This window comes from Perca fluviatilis, chromosome 2 (genome assembly GCF_010015445.1).
Source record: "Perca fluviatilis chromosome 2, GENO_Pfluv_1.0, whole genome shotgun sequence".
NCBI classification, from domain to species: Eukaryota; Metazoa; Chordata; class Actinopteri; order Perciformes; family Percidae; genus Perca; species Perca fluviatilis.
The window spans coordinates 40,731,199-40,746,506 of NC_053113.1; the positions used below are offsets into that span (position 1 = coordinate 40,731,199).

Here is a 15,308-nt window from a genome sequence, read left to right on the forward strand (position 1 = left end):
CGAAGCCACAGTGGTGGAGGCCCGTAGCGGTCCTGACGTGCAAATTGGCCATCCGGTCACACAGACCTCTTTAGTGAATTTGCAGCCATAACCCCGCAAAGTTGTCTCTCTTTCTCTTCAGTCTTCTCCTCCTCAGCACCCGCGCATTAATGTTATGGCTGCCATTACACAAACATTTTAATAAAAATAAAATAAATAAATAAAAGCGAAAATGCTGACTTCCTCCATAACCTCCCTGACTTTAGTGCAACAGCGTGCTGCGTCTGATGTCATTGTTAATGTTCTTTTGCGCATGCAGATCATTTCAAAACCGCAAACAGTTCACACTGGAATCTGATATAGGCCACATTTTAAAAGGTCATGTGAACAGCCAAACAAAAAATCGGATCTGAGCAAAAAATCAGAATCAGGCATTAAGACTTGCGGTGTGAACGTAGCCTTTGAAGCCCAAAATGCGACAACGAAGACCCCGTACTGTTGCCCACCTTAAGACTTGTTTGCTTACATTTTTTTTTAAATGTGTTGCAAGAACCAAAATAGGAATTTTGTTTTTTTTTAAAGTTAAATGGTCACTTTTGGCGATGAACCAGATTTGGTCCGTGTTAGTACATTATCAGTTTTTACTCTCTCACTGCTTTTTAACGGCACTGGATTTCTTTAAAGTAGGGTTTGTTAGTAATAACAAAAGAGTCAGCACTTATTTCATCCGCAGCAATATGAAGAGAGTGAATGTTTTACGGCTTGCCATGAAGCAGAATAAAAAAGATGAAAAAATGCACTGTTCTCTTTATGCGAATAAAGAAATGTTGCAGCTAAGCCTTCATCTTAGTGAACTGACTGCTTGATACACTCAGCAGGGCATTTCATGAGAATCTCACACATCAAGAACTAGGACTGCTGCTATTGAACGATTACAATTTATTCATTTAGCATGACAAAAACTTGTAGTGTAGTGTAGTCAGGGACTACTGTACAACTCCCCAAGTGAGAAAATGGGTTTTAGGTTTAACCTCTTTTGCTGTTAGTCACATTTTGCGGCTTGTGAGTGTTATAATGTCAAAGGCATAACGCTGAGAAACACTGATGAATAATTAGCCTCTTCAAAACCTTTTTGATAAACTTTGCATGCATCAAAGAGGTTGTCTCCTTTGACAGTTTCACAAAAAGAAATTTAGCTGAAGTGAGGAAGAAAATGTGAAGGGGAACGTAGCAGGCTTGTAGCAAATGATCAAACGGCGAACATTTCCATCACAAACATCTAAGGCCTGATGGTGACGTGTGAACTTACGGAGTAAAACTGTGACATATATACAGTACAGCACTACTAAATCCTCTTCCACATACTGTGTATACTGTATGAAACATGCACTGTACACAGGAAGGAACTTGCATCATCCTGACATGACTTATATTCTGATATATTTTCATTCATCCATTTTGTGTCGGATAATAAAAACACAATTTTAAAGTTGTCTTTTCACATTGTTGTAGTGTACATTTTCATGTAAACCAAAGACTGAGACACTGTTATAATTCTGTATCGTGTTCTCAAGTCCTTTTCCATTTTAAACATTGCTCTCTTAATGTGGGGCTGTTATTACTATTAGTCTCGATAACATAATATTCAATAAATGAACTGCTGATCAGTGGACGTGGTGATAACCGGGGATGAATAGGCAAACAACCGAAACTGATAATATCCTTTAATTGAGTCTTGAGTCAGTTAAACATCGAAGTCAGGTTTGTGTTTTTACCCAGTCAAATGTGCATGCACAGGAGTTCTTCCAGGGAGTGGATCCTTGTTAAGTGAGTAATGGATCCAAACAGAGACATGTCTGGAGACTTTAGGTGCACAGATAGCTCGGCTGTGCTCCTGCGAGCAGCACGGGTCAGGATACAGAAACCTAGTGGATGATATATTCCTGTGAAGCACCTCATGAATCCTTTATCAGTGTGTTTGAACATTGATCACATTGAGTATTAGCCCGAAGGCTGGTCTCTGCTCTTGAAGTGAGTAGAAAATCCAAATTCTCACATGTTACACGAGGCGAAAAATGAACATTCGGAAGACAAAATAAGTAAAAAAAAAACAAATAGCCTTGGCTAACTCGCTACTAATGCAGTACGTGTACTTCAAAAACAAACTGCTTTGCCTTCTCTTCATCTCATGTTTTCGCAGCTCTGTTATTAACACTTGGAACAAATTGCAAGCGTCGCAAAGGTTTCTGTTGTACAGTAACTGCTGTTGGATCTGGCTGCTGTTCCTTAGATCAGAAATGTGGTTTATGAGTGGCTGCCGGTGAAGTGATAAACCAACACCTACTCTAAATGAATCATCAGGAAGCAGCAGAGGCTTTATGGACAGACCAGGGTTGCTTGTTGCACATCGCCTTCACAAAACATTGGCAGCAGAATGAGTGTTACACTGATGAGGATTGTGTGACATTATGCCTGCAACATTTGGATGAATGTGACTGGATGCGTGATCTAAATTAGATCATGCCATTCTGTAGGTTAACCCATACCTGCCAACATTTGGTTTTCAAAATCCGGGAGATTTGTTCTAAATCAGGGATGCACCAAATCCAGGATTCGGATTCGGCCGAATATCTAACTACGCGCGCTACGCTGGTCGATGTAATGACGCCGCCGTTGATTACGGGAAGGTGTTTACATAGGTGGAGCGTTCAATGCAGTAGGCTGTGAGAAAGTGGAAATGGAACTTGTGGGCAGAAAAAGTGTTGTTTGGCAGTACTTTCAGTCAAAAGAAGGCCATTCAAGTCCAGCTAAATGTTCAATTTGCAGCGCCGATTTGTCTGGTGGTGGCGAGGACCCTAAACTATACACAACATCGCCGCTGTTAAAACATTTGCGTATGAAACGTCCGAAAGAATACGAGTTGTGTGGGCGCCCAGATAGCTCAGTTGGTAGAGCAGGCGCCCATATATAGAGGTTAGTCCTCGACGCAGCAGGCCTGGGTTCGACTCTGGCCTGTGGCCCTTTGCTGCATGTCATTCCCCTCCTCTCTCCCATTTCATGTCTTCATCTGTCCTCTCAAAAATAAAGGCTGAAAATGCCCAAGACAAAAAAAGAATACGAGTTGTGCAGGAAGGAATCTACAGACAGCAGCCAAAATGCAGCAACTTCAGGTACAGCAAAGGAAGGACAGTCCCGGCTAAAAACTGGTGTTAACCAGACAGTGCCTCTCCCGGGCTGTCAGCTGTTCTCTCGGCAAATAAGTCTCCCTACAGTGGGAGCGGAGCGACCGAACGGCCAGCTGCTGCTGCTCGTTAGCTAACGTTAGCTTTCTAATTTCACCCCAACATGCCCTCATCACACACTGGTTAGCGAAAATTTGCCAAACAAAATTGTCACTAATCTGGTGATAGCGATGTTCTTTCCTACGATGTGAAAAGAGCGTGTGAATTCAACATTGAGTTGTTACATGTAACTATTTTAGAGGCTGTGGAAGTTGTTTACTTCATTAATGTGTTTACTGTGTTAATGGACTGAGGATGGGAGGAGGATTCGGTATTCGGTTTCGGCAGAATCTTAACCAGTGGACTCGGTATTCGGCCAAACCCAAAAAATCTGGATTCGGTGCATCCCTACTCTAAATCACTGATAATGTTTCTGACTAAAATGTAGCATTATGGGAATATGTGTTCCATTTTTTTTTCAACTGTCAAGGTGTGAATTATAAGTGTGAGTGGGTAACCGCTCACAGTACGTAGAGTATGTATGTCTGTATCTAATGTCTAACACCTTCGTGCTGTGAGCAATAACATGTTAATTGGAATGTCTTCCAATAATTGCTATGCCAACATTTGGGACTGTGTGCTGCTCTTTGTTCACAGATGGATTTAGAATGTGTCACTATTGCTATCTATCTATTCGGCGGAAATAAAAGCTGTCGACATACTCCAGGTTAGGCGCAGTGGTAGCTTTTGTCTAAACAGGTGCAATGATTCATTGTGCCTTCCCTTCTCTCTGCCGTGCTTCTGCATGGAGACTCTCCCACTGTGACTGTTTAATTAGTCACCGATGTCTGTGTCAGTGTTTGAGCGCCGGGCTGCTCGACTCCCTCGGTGACAAACTGTTGCCAAAGAAACACATCCACAGCGAGCCCAGATCCACTGACGCCGAGGGGCGGCTTGAAGAGTTCAGGGGGTGATTGAATTGTTTACAGTTCTGCAGGTTTTTTTATTTTTATTTTTTATATTTTTTTTTTTTGAGTTTTCTGTTGGGAAATATAGCATCATTTATGTCTGCTTGGCTTTTTCTTTTGGCATAAATCTAAAATGACTAATGTTACACAGTGGCTCCTTGCCTCCAGACGACACTGTGAATATCAAAAGGATTGATCAAAGACTTTATTAGCTACACCGCTCCAAACCAACGCCCTCACTAAGATATCTTTGTACTGTATACATAGAAGGAATCTGACATTTCCAGGCTCGATTCCTTCTTCTTTTTTTCTCCACGGTGCTTATTTTTTTGCTGACATGTTTTTTCTCCAGTCCACCAAAACTCGGGAGATTTTTTTTTAGCTCAGCTTATGCCCTCTGGCAGGTTGTATCTTCACAGAATCTCACGTTTACAGTTGATGCACAGCCAATATATAGAGATGATGAAACACACAGTAATTGCATTGATTGAAGAGTTCGGAATTGAAAAATCAGGATTAAAAACTAATCATAATTTTGCCCCCTACTTTAGGCAAGATTGCTCATTTGGGGGGGTGTCCACTTCAACGCACAAGCTTTGAATGTGATTGAATGTTAATTAATCTGCGACAGATTAAGTCACTGATCAAGAAATTTGCAGCACCAACTACGCCATGATGCATTTTCTCCATAGCTCAAAGTTGAAATGAAAATGCTCCAGACCAGCTCCCAGGCAGGACTTTAAGCTGCAGATGTGCTGACTCCAGTGCCACCCAGAGGTCTTACTGGAGCTGCACCTCTGCCACACTCTGATTATACCTCTCTAACCTTGAGAGTCCTCTCCCATCAAGGCTGTACTGTCTGTCCCCTGTCTCCTCTGAAAGGTTATTTTGGTGGAGTGTAACTAAGTCCTTTTACTCAAGTTCTGCACTTAAGTACAAATTTGAAAATCACTAACTGTTGATATTTCAGAGGCAGTAAATGTGTTTAAAAAGGGACAGGAAGGAGACGGAAATGGAATGATGGGAATTACATGATCCATGTGTACGTTAACACGTTGAAAGCTTGCAGAGAGCAGTGGTGGAATGTAACTAAGTACATTTACTCAAGTACTGTATTTGAGTACAAATTTCAGGTACTTGTACTTAACTGGAGTCTTTTCTTTTCATGCGACTTTCTACTTCTACTCCGCTACGTTTCAGAGAGACATATTGTTCTTTTCACTCCACTACGTTACTCTGATTACAGCTTTAGTTACTTTACAAATTAAGATTTTTGCACACAAAATCTGATGTTTTATTATAAATGAAACTAGCCAACAATATAACGGCCTGCAAGTCCAGCTGAGATGATAAGACCATTAAAACACACAACTGGTTGGATCATTTCCAGTTTCTAAAAAGTGAGGATTCTTCTACATTGAGTAATTCTACTTCTAATACTTTAAAGGTACACTGTGTAGTGTTTGAAGTATTTTATTAGCTAAAATCAAGATCAGAGCCAGCGTCACGTGACTGAAACCAGCGGAAAAGGAGATCAGTGAGAGGCGCTAGTCACCGCGCCCAGCAAATTTGAAAGCCTGCGCTGCCCTTTAGTTCGTAATGGAGGATCATACTTATGCCGAGCCACAGGAGAAGGAATCCTCGTTGCCAAAAAAGCGAAAATTGGAAGACATGTTGTCATAGCTTCTTGGTACATAACGGCTAACGTAGTTGCAGCACGCATTTGAAAAAGCGAGGCGCTAGAGAGCACTATTCGTTTGAATGCAAAATACAATTTCACCGCTCGATGGGAGAAATTCCTACACAGCGTACCTTTTAAGTACATTTTCCTTGATGATATTTACATTTGACTTAAGTAATATTTTCAATGCAGGACTTTTACTTGTAACGGAGTATGTTTACAGTGGTGTGTTAGTACTTTTACTCAAGTAAAGAATCTGAATACTTCTTCCACCGCTGCCACCGTCCACCCACCATGCTCTTCTCCTCCGCCTCCGTGTTTTTCCCCGCCCCTTCATGTAGCCGCCATGTCGGCCTTTTGTCGACGGTGACAAGCAGTCGCGCCTGATCATCAGAGCACCAGCACGTGGAAAAGAATACAAGTGAAGATTCGATAATCTCCAAAAATGGGGGATTTCGTTAACATCATTTATCTTCAATTGTCAACTCACTTTTCTCCCTACTTTCTTCCCTCCCTTTGTCTCCGTTTCTCTCTCAGGTCTACATCCCCTGCAGAACAGCTATTGTCCTGGCCAACGAGGAGATAGATTACTGTTATTAGAGGATGATTGTCTCCACGGAGACCGGGATCGAGAATGGATTCCAACGTCAAACTGAGTGTTAACAATCACCTTCATCTTAAAGTGTCAAACCTTGCACACCACCCAAATCCACTTTTGGTGTCCAAGCCTTTTTTTTTCCTTCTAAATGGGGGTCAAAAGAAATAATAAAAAAAACCTGTTGTGAGCTTGTGTGTGCTTTCAAACACCATCTGCAACCTTAGATGCTGTGTAACCCCATTGGCTACAGATTGGTCCATTTGGGAAGCGTCCAACCTAACCAGCAGCTAGATGCTAAAAGTTAAAACCCTGCCGAGCCCATCCAGCGCTAGCCAGCAGCCATTTATAGGCTCTGTTGAATTTGGCGTGTCATCTGAAACACATGGCAGAGGGAACCAAATACAACAAGCATTCAGACTGGATAAAATCTTAGACAAAAGAAGAATACTTTCGAAGATTACGTATGTTAAAATAATTGTACTTGGTTTAATTATTTTGTATTTAAATACAGAAGAACATTATTGTGTCAAATACTCTAAGTAATATACAGTATTACCAGCACTTGAAAATCAAAACGTCCAGGTATTTATTCACTGGTGATCCATTGTCTTTCTGTTAATTTGCATATTGGGACATTGTACGTATAAAGATATTGCAATTTGCACAAAGTAATAAGCTGCTTTGAATTATTATACGTTTAATGGGTATCTAAAACAGATGTGTTGGAATGTTTGAATTTATGCAGCTACTGAGAGCATTTACGTGGTTATTTATGGCCCCGTTATTAAGCCAGTAATTTGCAGCTAAAGCAAAGTGATAACATCATCTAATTTGGATAGTTCACAACGTGTTGCATAATGCACAAGTAACATTTTTAGCTGAATTACATAGTTTGCTTTCCCCTTAACAAAACCGCAATGCATGGTTGTCTCCTACAGTAGATCCCATTAAAGTAGTTTATGTCGTGTATTTCGCCAGGCTCTTCGAACTCTGCTGAATTCTACTGTAATTAAGTTGAAGCTGATGATCAACACATCGTTTTGTGTGGGTTGTACAGGTATGACTCACACGCCTGACTACTTTGAGATGATTTGTGTGCACCATCTTCATTAGGTACTGTAGCATTCCCCTGAGATTTATCGCAGACGTTCCAGGAACACAGGAGTGTCTAAATTCGCACATGTGCCCCTTAACAATTAGCTCTGACTTTTGTGACTTCTGTTATAACACATTTCGTGATTAAACATCTCAAAGAACAGCTGCGTCGCTCATCCTGTGTTCGCCATAGCTGTTATCTGAAAAGGTTATCGATTTAACCGAAACGTGAACGAACCGAAGGAACTTCGCTGATGATGAGGGGCGACTGCTGAACTCACTCATTTAGGCAGCATGTCATTAAAATGCTCTTTCATACAAGATGTATTATCTTCTGAGGTTATGTTTAGCAAATGACTGTGATAATTGATCTGTTTCCAGGCTTTATGTTCTCTCGGTTTTTCTAAAAGTCCCTTGTTGCCACGTGAATGGGTGTCTTTTGGAGATCTTTCAGCATTCTCTGCACGTTTTCTATCAAAGCGATGCTGTTATAAGTGAAACTGGGGCTGATTTTGGGCACCCCAGATACAAGCTAATGCCTTGCTTTACTGCCATGGATACTGTAATTGTGTGATCCACACCTACACCATTAGTACACATTCTCAGCCATTTAAGTGGTGTATTGTAGCATGTGGCATGTTTTGATCTGCCTTCCCCTGCAGCTGAAGAAAACAAATTGAAATTCAGGACCATCATTCTGTGTTTATCCAAAAGTATCATGAACATGTCATTTCTTTTTGTGTAACACCATTTAAAAATTCCTTTCTCCACCTCTCAAAAAGCACAGAGAGGATCTCTTTGCATAAATTCCGAGCGACGAGGTTGTGAGACTGAAGTGGAGTGTTTAATCATCCCTCATCTGACCCAATGTCATTGTCGTTTTACCGTTGCCAAAATGAATTGTCTGCATTTGTTCTCAAAAGTAAAATTGAAGTCTGATACACAGTAACTATTGCAGCATATTTCTTTCATTATTACTAATGATAATAAATCCGTGCCTGTCAAGCCACGAGAAAACTGTGGATGAACTGGATGTGCACTCTGACTACTGATTCTGTCCCGTCGCACACTTATGGAAATGTAGGGCCTTCAGCATCCTCCAGAGAATATTGCGTTGGTACTCTGTCACCAAAAACTGATCTTTATGGGCTTGATATTCAGAGAGTTCATATTCATTTTGGATGTGATTTTCAGTTGTCGCCCGTCTGTCAGTTTCATCCATCAGTGGAGGTCCCACACATGTACGAGGCTGCCTGTATCCAGCAAGCTTCCCCCCCCCCAACGTACTTGTGTGTGTAGCAGGCAGTGGACCAAACCACTGTGAGGCAAGGTAGGGTGGGGGGGTGGGGGGAAGAATAACTCACAGATGGGGTAGGTCCTGACCCCCCGCGTGATTTACGCCTATGGTAAATATACATTTTCATGAGAAATGCTACAGGGTTTATGCTTGACCAGAAAACTGCATTGCAACTGAATCCACTAAAGAAGGTTAATTATTCTCCCCCCTCCCCCAAGAGACAAACCAGCCACGAAGAGATGCAAAATGACCACAAAGACATCTAAAAGGGACATAAAGCAACAGGGAAGAGAAACAAAATAAATACTAAAGCAATTTTAAGTCTTTAGGATGTTTTTTCTAATAGCATAGAAGTGAGTATGCTCTGAAATATACTGTAATACTGAAAACTTTATAGAGGTCTTGTTGACAAGGTGTAGAAGGTATGTGTTGTGTTCTGCATAATGTGGCACAAAGTATGTTTTAGTTATTTATTTTTTCAGATTTAGACGGGACCAAAATAACTCTTTTGAACCTGTTTGACCTGCTGTAGTGTATGTTGTGTTTTTATCACATAATTAAAGGTACTCTAAGCGATGTCCTGCATTTTTTAGGCTACAACATTTTTTGTCAAATACAGCAAACATCTCCTCACTATGCACAAGCTGCCGGTCCCCTGAACACACTGTAAAAAAAAACACGGTCTCTGTAGACAGCCCAGGCTCCACTAACTCCAACAAAGACAAAGCAGTCCAACCTGGACCACAAACGTGTTCCAGCGTTCAGCCAATAACAGACAAGAAGGATTTGAATAACAGACAAGAAGGATTTGAACGTCAACAAGAATAACGTCACCCAGCATCGCTTAGAGCACCTTTAAGGACAAAAAAATCCACAAAGTTATGCAAATTAACCACAAAGAGACACAAAACCACAAAAAGATGCATAATGACAGCAAAGAGACACTAAACGACCAAAAAGAGTCCAAAACGACCATGAAGAGATGGGAAAACTACAAAAGATGTGTCACGACAACAAAGAGACGCAAAACGCAAAAGAAAAAAAGTCTTGGAAAAAAAGAGTCTCTCTTGCTCCTGCAGTACGCAGGAAAGATGGAAGGGCCTTTTGCATGTCCGTGCCAAGGGGGCCGGCCCATTGTCTCGTAATCCGTCCATGTGTGTATAGAATACTGGACCAGACTTCAATAAGGAAGTAATCTACCTTGTACTGTACACTCCTGAACATAAAGTTTCAGTTTCCATTTGGTGACCAGGGAAGCTGTGAAATGTTGTTATGGGACAGAGCTACAGAGCAGCTGCCTCAGTGGTTCCCACAACATGATGTAAGGGGGATGAAAGACAGCTCATCAGACCATAATACTTCCGTTTCCATTTCCCAGGCATCCTCACTTTGAGCATCGTACACTCAATTGTGGGTCTTTGTGCACTGGCATCAACGCGAAGCTGCCCCATGGAAAGCAGTTTGGGAAGATGACAATGGTGCTTTTGTCCAAATGTGCTGATTCAACGCTGTGGTCATTTTCTGCATTGTTTTTTGGTGTTTGCAGATTATTGTTTTTGTATCTCTGGTTTTTCTGTTACAGTTTGACCCTGCGCATTTTCAGTAACTGGTTCCTGGGTGACTTGCTTTGGTTTATGGTGAGTGTTTTGAAGCTGCATGACATGACTTATGCAACTTTTCAGTCTCTTCACTGTCTAGTATCTAATAAAGGCAAATGCCTAAAATAAATAATTCCCCCCCCCCCCACACACACACACACACACACAAAAAAAAACCTCTCTGGCCTTTACCAAAAATGGCTCAGTTACCTTATGAGTATCCATGTGCTGCCACAGGGGATGGCTTGTACAATGTAATGCACTTCAATCCAATTACCATGCAAATTTGTTCACACAGTAGACAATGTAACACAAACACCTCAGCATAATGCAACAAACTACAGTATGTCCTCAGACCATACCGGAGTTCAATCATCACCTTTCTGAAACAGTTGCAGCAAACCCAACTGTACGCCTCACAGTATTCGATGTTGCACTGGATTTTACAGGTGTTGTGTTGTTGAGTGCCGTGAGATAATATATCCAGGACATATATAATACATGCGGTACATGAGATTTCCTAAGTAACCCTGAAAGCACACAGCATATTCTGTGTTGTTATAGTTTGTTTTTCTGTATTTCTTATGGGCTCACAAGGATAGAGATGCCTAGAGGGAGGATCCTGGAGAATGCAAAGTTGTCAAAGTCCGAATTGGGGATCTGACTTGCACAAAGAGGATGTTTTTCAGAGTCTGACCTAGGGGACTGAACTGGTCGTCGAAGGGATTTCACCATGCACACTGCTGCAGCTCTAATGCAAAATGCCTGCGATTCCATTCTATTCTTCTGTTACTTGAGCTTTCCAGATAAATGCTGGCCTATGTTCAGACAAATACTTAAGAAATTAAAAATGTTAAAGCTACATTGTGTAAGAATTTCTCCCATCTAGCGGTGAAATTGTATATGACAACCAACTGAATATTACTTTCTAGCCCTTCCCATTCCGAGCGTGTTTTAACTCCTACGGTGGCTACGGCTCTTAGTATCTCCATCGTTTACCCGCAGCTGTTCTAGCCACTCCAATATAAACTTTGGTCTTGTTGCTTTGCCTGTCGCGTTGTCGTTTTAATTCTCTTTTTCACTTCCCTGTATTCTGAATGATTCTGAATGTCAGATTCTACGCTTACGAGAATACTTTGATTAGTTGGTGGATGTAGTTACACATGAATGAGCGCGTATTTGTGAAAGAACAAAGTTTTTTTTATAAGAATCAACTCAAAAAAATTACACAATGTAGGTTTAAGTTAATAATATATGAAGGCAATTAGGACAGTAATCCAATTAATACTTTATATTGCCACATGGATGTTTCGGGCAAGACGCCTTTCTTCAGGCAATCTCAAACAATACAGCTACACAGGGGGGGGTTATTTAAAGGTATCCACCCCCAGCACATCAAATACATCCCAACAGAATGGAGCAGTTAAGTTAATGACATTAATAAGTGAGATGTTTGTTAGGTCATGTGACATGTTATCTGCTGGTAAAGTAGGAAAACAAGGAACAAACGCTGAAGGTCATTTATTACTAGAATACTAAGTCTAGTATAAAGTAGTCCGGATCAACGGAATTACATTTCCAGGATAATTGCCTGCCTGACATCGGTGTCCCTCACCTTCCGCTCTCTCTGTGTGTTGCCGTTCTCAAAACTCTGTTCGCTCAGGGAAGCACCAACAAACTTTGGGCTACGAGTCAGTCATCCGGAGCTTAGCGCCGAGACGACTGTGATTGGCTTGAAGAAATGAGCGTTTATTTATCTTATCCTAGAACGTATGTGTGCTGTAGCCAGACTTTACTCTACAGCGCTGTGGAGATGGGTCTGGCAATGCGAGACTAAGTATAAAGCAATAAGATTTGAATGGCAAATGCCTTGATAAAAAAGGGTCTACACTGTGTACGGTGTCCGATGACCTCCCTTTCTTTCTGTGTGATATTAGAGTGCTCAAACAGCAGAGAAAACCAGTACCTGAAAACCGTTGTTTAAACAGCATGTACGCCAGGAGAATACCTGGAAGGCAATTCTGTGAAAACCACTACCTGTCAGCTTTGATTCAACACAAGCATAAATGTTAAGAGTTCATCTTTCTTTCTTTCTTTTTTTGAGTCCATTCAACAATACATTATTAATGTTGAGAACTATTTCGTTTTTTTTTTTTGTTCTCATTATTGATCCGTCACTTATGCACATACTGTAATAAAGTTTAGCTTACACATAAGAGTGCTTGAAAGAAATGTGTACTCTTCATCGTTGTTGATGAAGAGAGTCAGCCGATGGTTTTCAGGAACAATCCCAACCTGCAGTTTTGAACGCCTGGGGCAAGGCAAGGCAAGGCAGCTTTTTTTTGTACAGCACATTTCAGCAAGGGGGCAATTCAAAGTGCTTTACATAAAACATTAAAGAGCAGTTAAAAACGATTAAAAGATTAAAAACAGATCAAATACGAGAATAACATTTACAGTGCAGTATAAGAAATGAACAATTATTTAAAGAAAGGCAACATCAAAAAGGACGGTCTTTAGCTTTGATTTAAAAGAACAGAGAGTTGCGGCAGACCTGCAGTTTTCTGGGAGTTTGTTCCAGATATGTGGAGCATAAAAACTGAACGCTGCTTCCCCCTGTTTAGTTCTGACTCTGGGGACACCTGAGAGGTGGTCTGGGACAGGTCTGGTGGTTCATAGTGTAGTAGCAGATCAGAAATGTATTTTCTGCCCTAAACCGTTTAGTGATTTATAAACCAGCAAAAGTATTTTGAAATCAATTCTTTGAGGCACTGGAAGCCAGTGTAGAGACTTCAGAACTGGAGTGATGTGATCCACTTTCTTGGTCTTAGGGGCACACAATGTAGAACCTGTGCTTTTGAGATTAGTTGTATTTGCCTCGGACGGTCAAACACTATCCTTTATAAGTTTAGCCCCCTATATAATATGGTCAAAAATAATAATAATGTCTTGTGTTGGTTCGTAAGACATTTAGATGGGACAAATCATAGGAGCCTTGATTATCTGAACGTTGTAGTTTTAGTGTCAGGAACACGAAAGGGGCGTAACCAAAGTACTTCATGAAGAAATGAAGGGGCATGGGCTGCAACATTTTTCAAAACATCCATCACCCCGTAGCACCAGAGGATATCATTACATTGGAGTCACAGAGCTAAACATCCTTTATGTTCAAATAATACAATATAGACAAATATAACTGATAACAACACATCATAGAACTTGAGCGTGAACGGATGTCATTCGTGGCTATCTTTATTCGGATTGGGAAACGGTGCAGAAACCTGTTTCACGGGTTAAAAATATTTCTGGTGTGTAATATTTTTTTATACAGATGGTTGGAAGGGTATTCGAGGATTCTGTTTTTTCAAAGATCACCAGGTAGGCTATTTATTATTTATTTGTTCCGGGGGGAGAAAAAAAAGGATGCTTATCTCTGTGACTCGAATGTAAATGTAATACATGAGAGGCACACACTGGGAGTACTGTAGATGTGGAGTTTTTGTGGTGTCTGTCTTTTCTTTTTTTCGACAGAGGCTTCCGTGGTTTGTGCTATAAGCAATCCATGCGACCGAGCTATCTCTTTGTCGAAAGCGTGAAGATGAAAATGATATCAATCTTGTCATTGGAGTATTTGTATCAAACGATTGAGAAGGAGGAATACGTGTTCCTACTGGGTCAAACTGATGTGAATCTTGACTTTCATTGTGATTGCTGTGATAGTAAAGATCATCGGTGCCTGAATCAGGCCGTCTGGCATCAGGGAGAGGAGACGGGGCTGTTGCCAGGCCCAGCAGAGTGGGCTGATATTCTTTTTGTCATCGCAGTCGGTTTTCATCTTTATGCACACTGGTTCCAATGGAGATCTTTGGGACCCAAAGTGACACTTGTTTTCTATTGTACGACTTGATTAAATGCATCCTCCTGGTATCTCATGTCTGTTCAGTCCTCATTAAGCAGCTTGAATGAAAAACCATCAGTACTCACGCTCCTGAGAACCAGAGCTGTGAAACGCCAGCAGAAACTGCATTCATACAGAATCCAAAGATAAGTTCATTGGGTGGGAAAGGATCCACCAGAAATGATCTAAAGAAGCAAAACGCAGCGGTATCTGGCGAGGGGGAGCGTGCAAGCATTTCTTATGAAGTACTTCTTTCTCCGAGTCCCACGGGAACTGCATTACTTCAAAATCACCTTAGAACTCTGACTTCCATTTATCAAGGCGATCCGCAATTGGTCCACAGGGTGAGCGGCAGTCAACCATAAATCTAGAAATGTCAGATAAGGCAGCATATACGGCACTTCTCTTACCAATTATGTCTTAGCAAGCTTTGATACATGTAGCAGTTATCGTCCAAGCAAACAAGGGAATCATGAGGCAGCCCCGATACCCAAGTGATCTCAGCCAGTTTCAGCAGGGCCTAAAACTCACTGATCTGGTTGGAAGGAATCTCTCCATCCCAGGCCGAATGGAGCTTAGTCATGACTGGTGTGGCTTCCTTTTTTAATCTTAGCAGTTTGTAAGGATCCCCTTGCATTGATAATCCCAAATCCTGGTGTCGATTTTAGGCCTACATATCAACAATCGGGCTGAAATAAGAGGATCACGACATGGTGCCGCTCCTCAGCCACAGCAGGAAAATCAGAGAATGGAGCGTAACAGCTTTTGTTTCCCCCCACTGAGACTTTTGCAACTTCACAAGCAATCCATAATCATCCTGTGCTCATGCCACTGTTTGTATGCATCCATGAAAGGAAGGAGGAGCAGCAGGGAAGGATGTCAACACATATGCATACTGATATAGAGCCAGATTTGAAATTAAGACATGACTGCAGGCATTGCCTGAATTGGACAAAAAAAAGGTGCCAGTACC

The 15,308-nt window shown here is 41.4% G+C and overlaps 1 protein-coding gene across 1 annotated transcript in view; it reads left to right on the forward strand.

The window, feature by feature from the left end:
- gbe1b (glucan (1,4-alpha-), branching enzyme 1b) overlaps positions 1-8,491 on the forward strand; it is a 152,745-nt gene extending 144,254 nt beyond the window's left edge. Inside the window, exon 16 of the mRNA XM_039821897.1 lies at positions 6,387-8,491. Within this exon, the coding sequence (XP_039677831.1) occupies positions 6,387-6,449 (63 nt within the window). The 3' untranslated portion in view covers positions 6,450-8,491. The remainder of the gene's footprint in view (positions 1-6,386) is intronic.
- Positions 8,492-15,308: the final 6,817 nt, after the last annotated feature.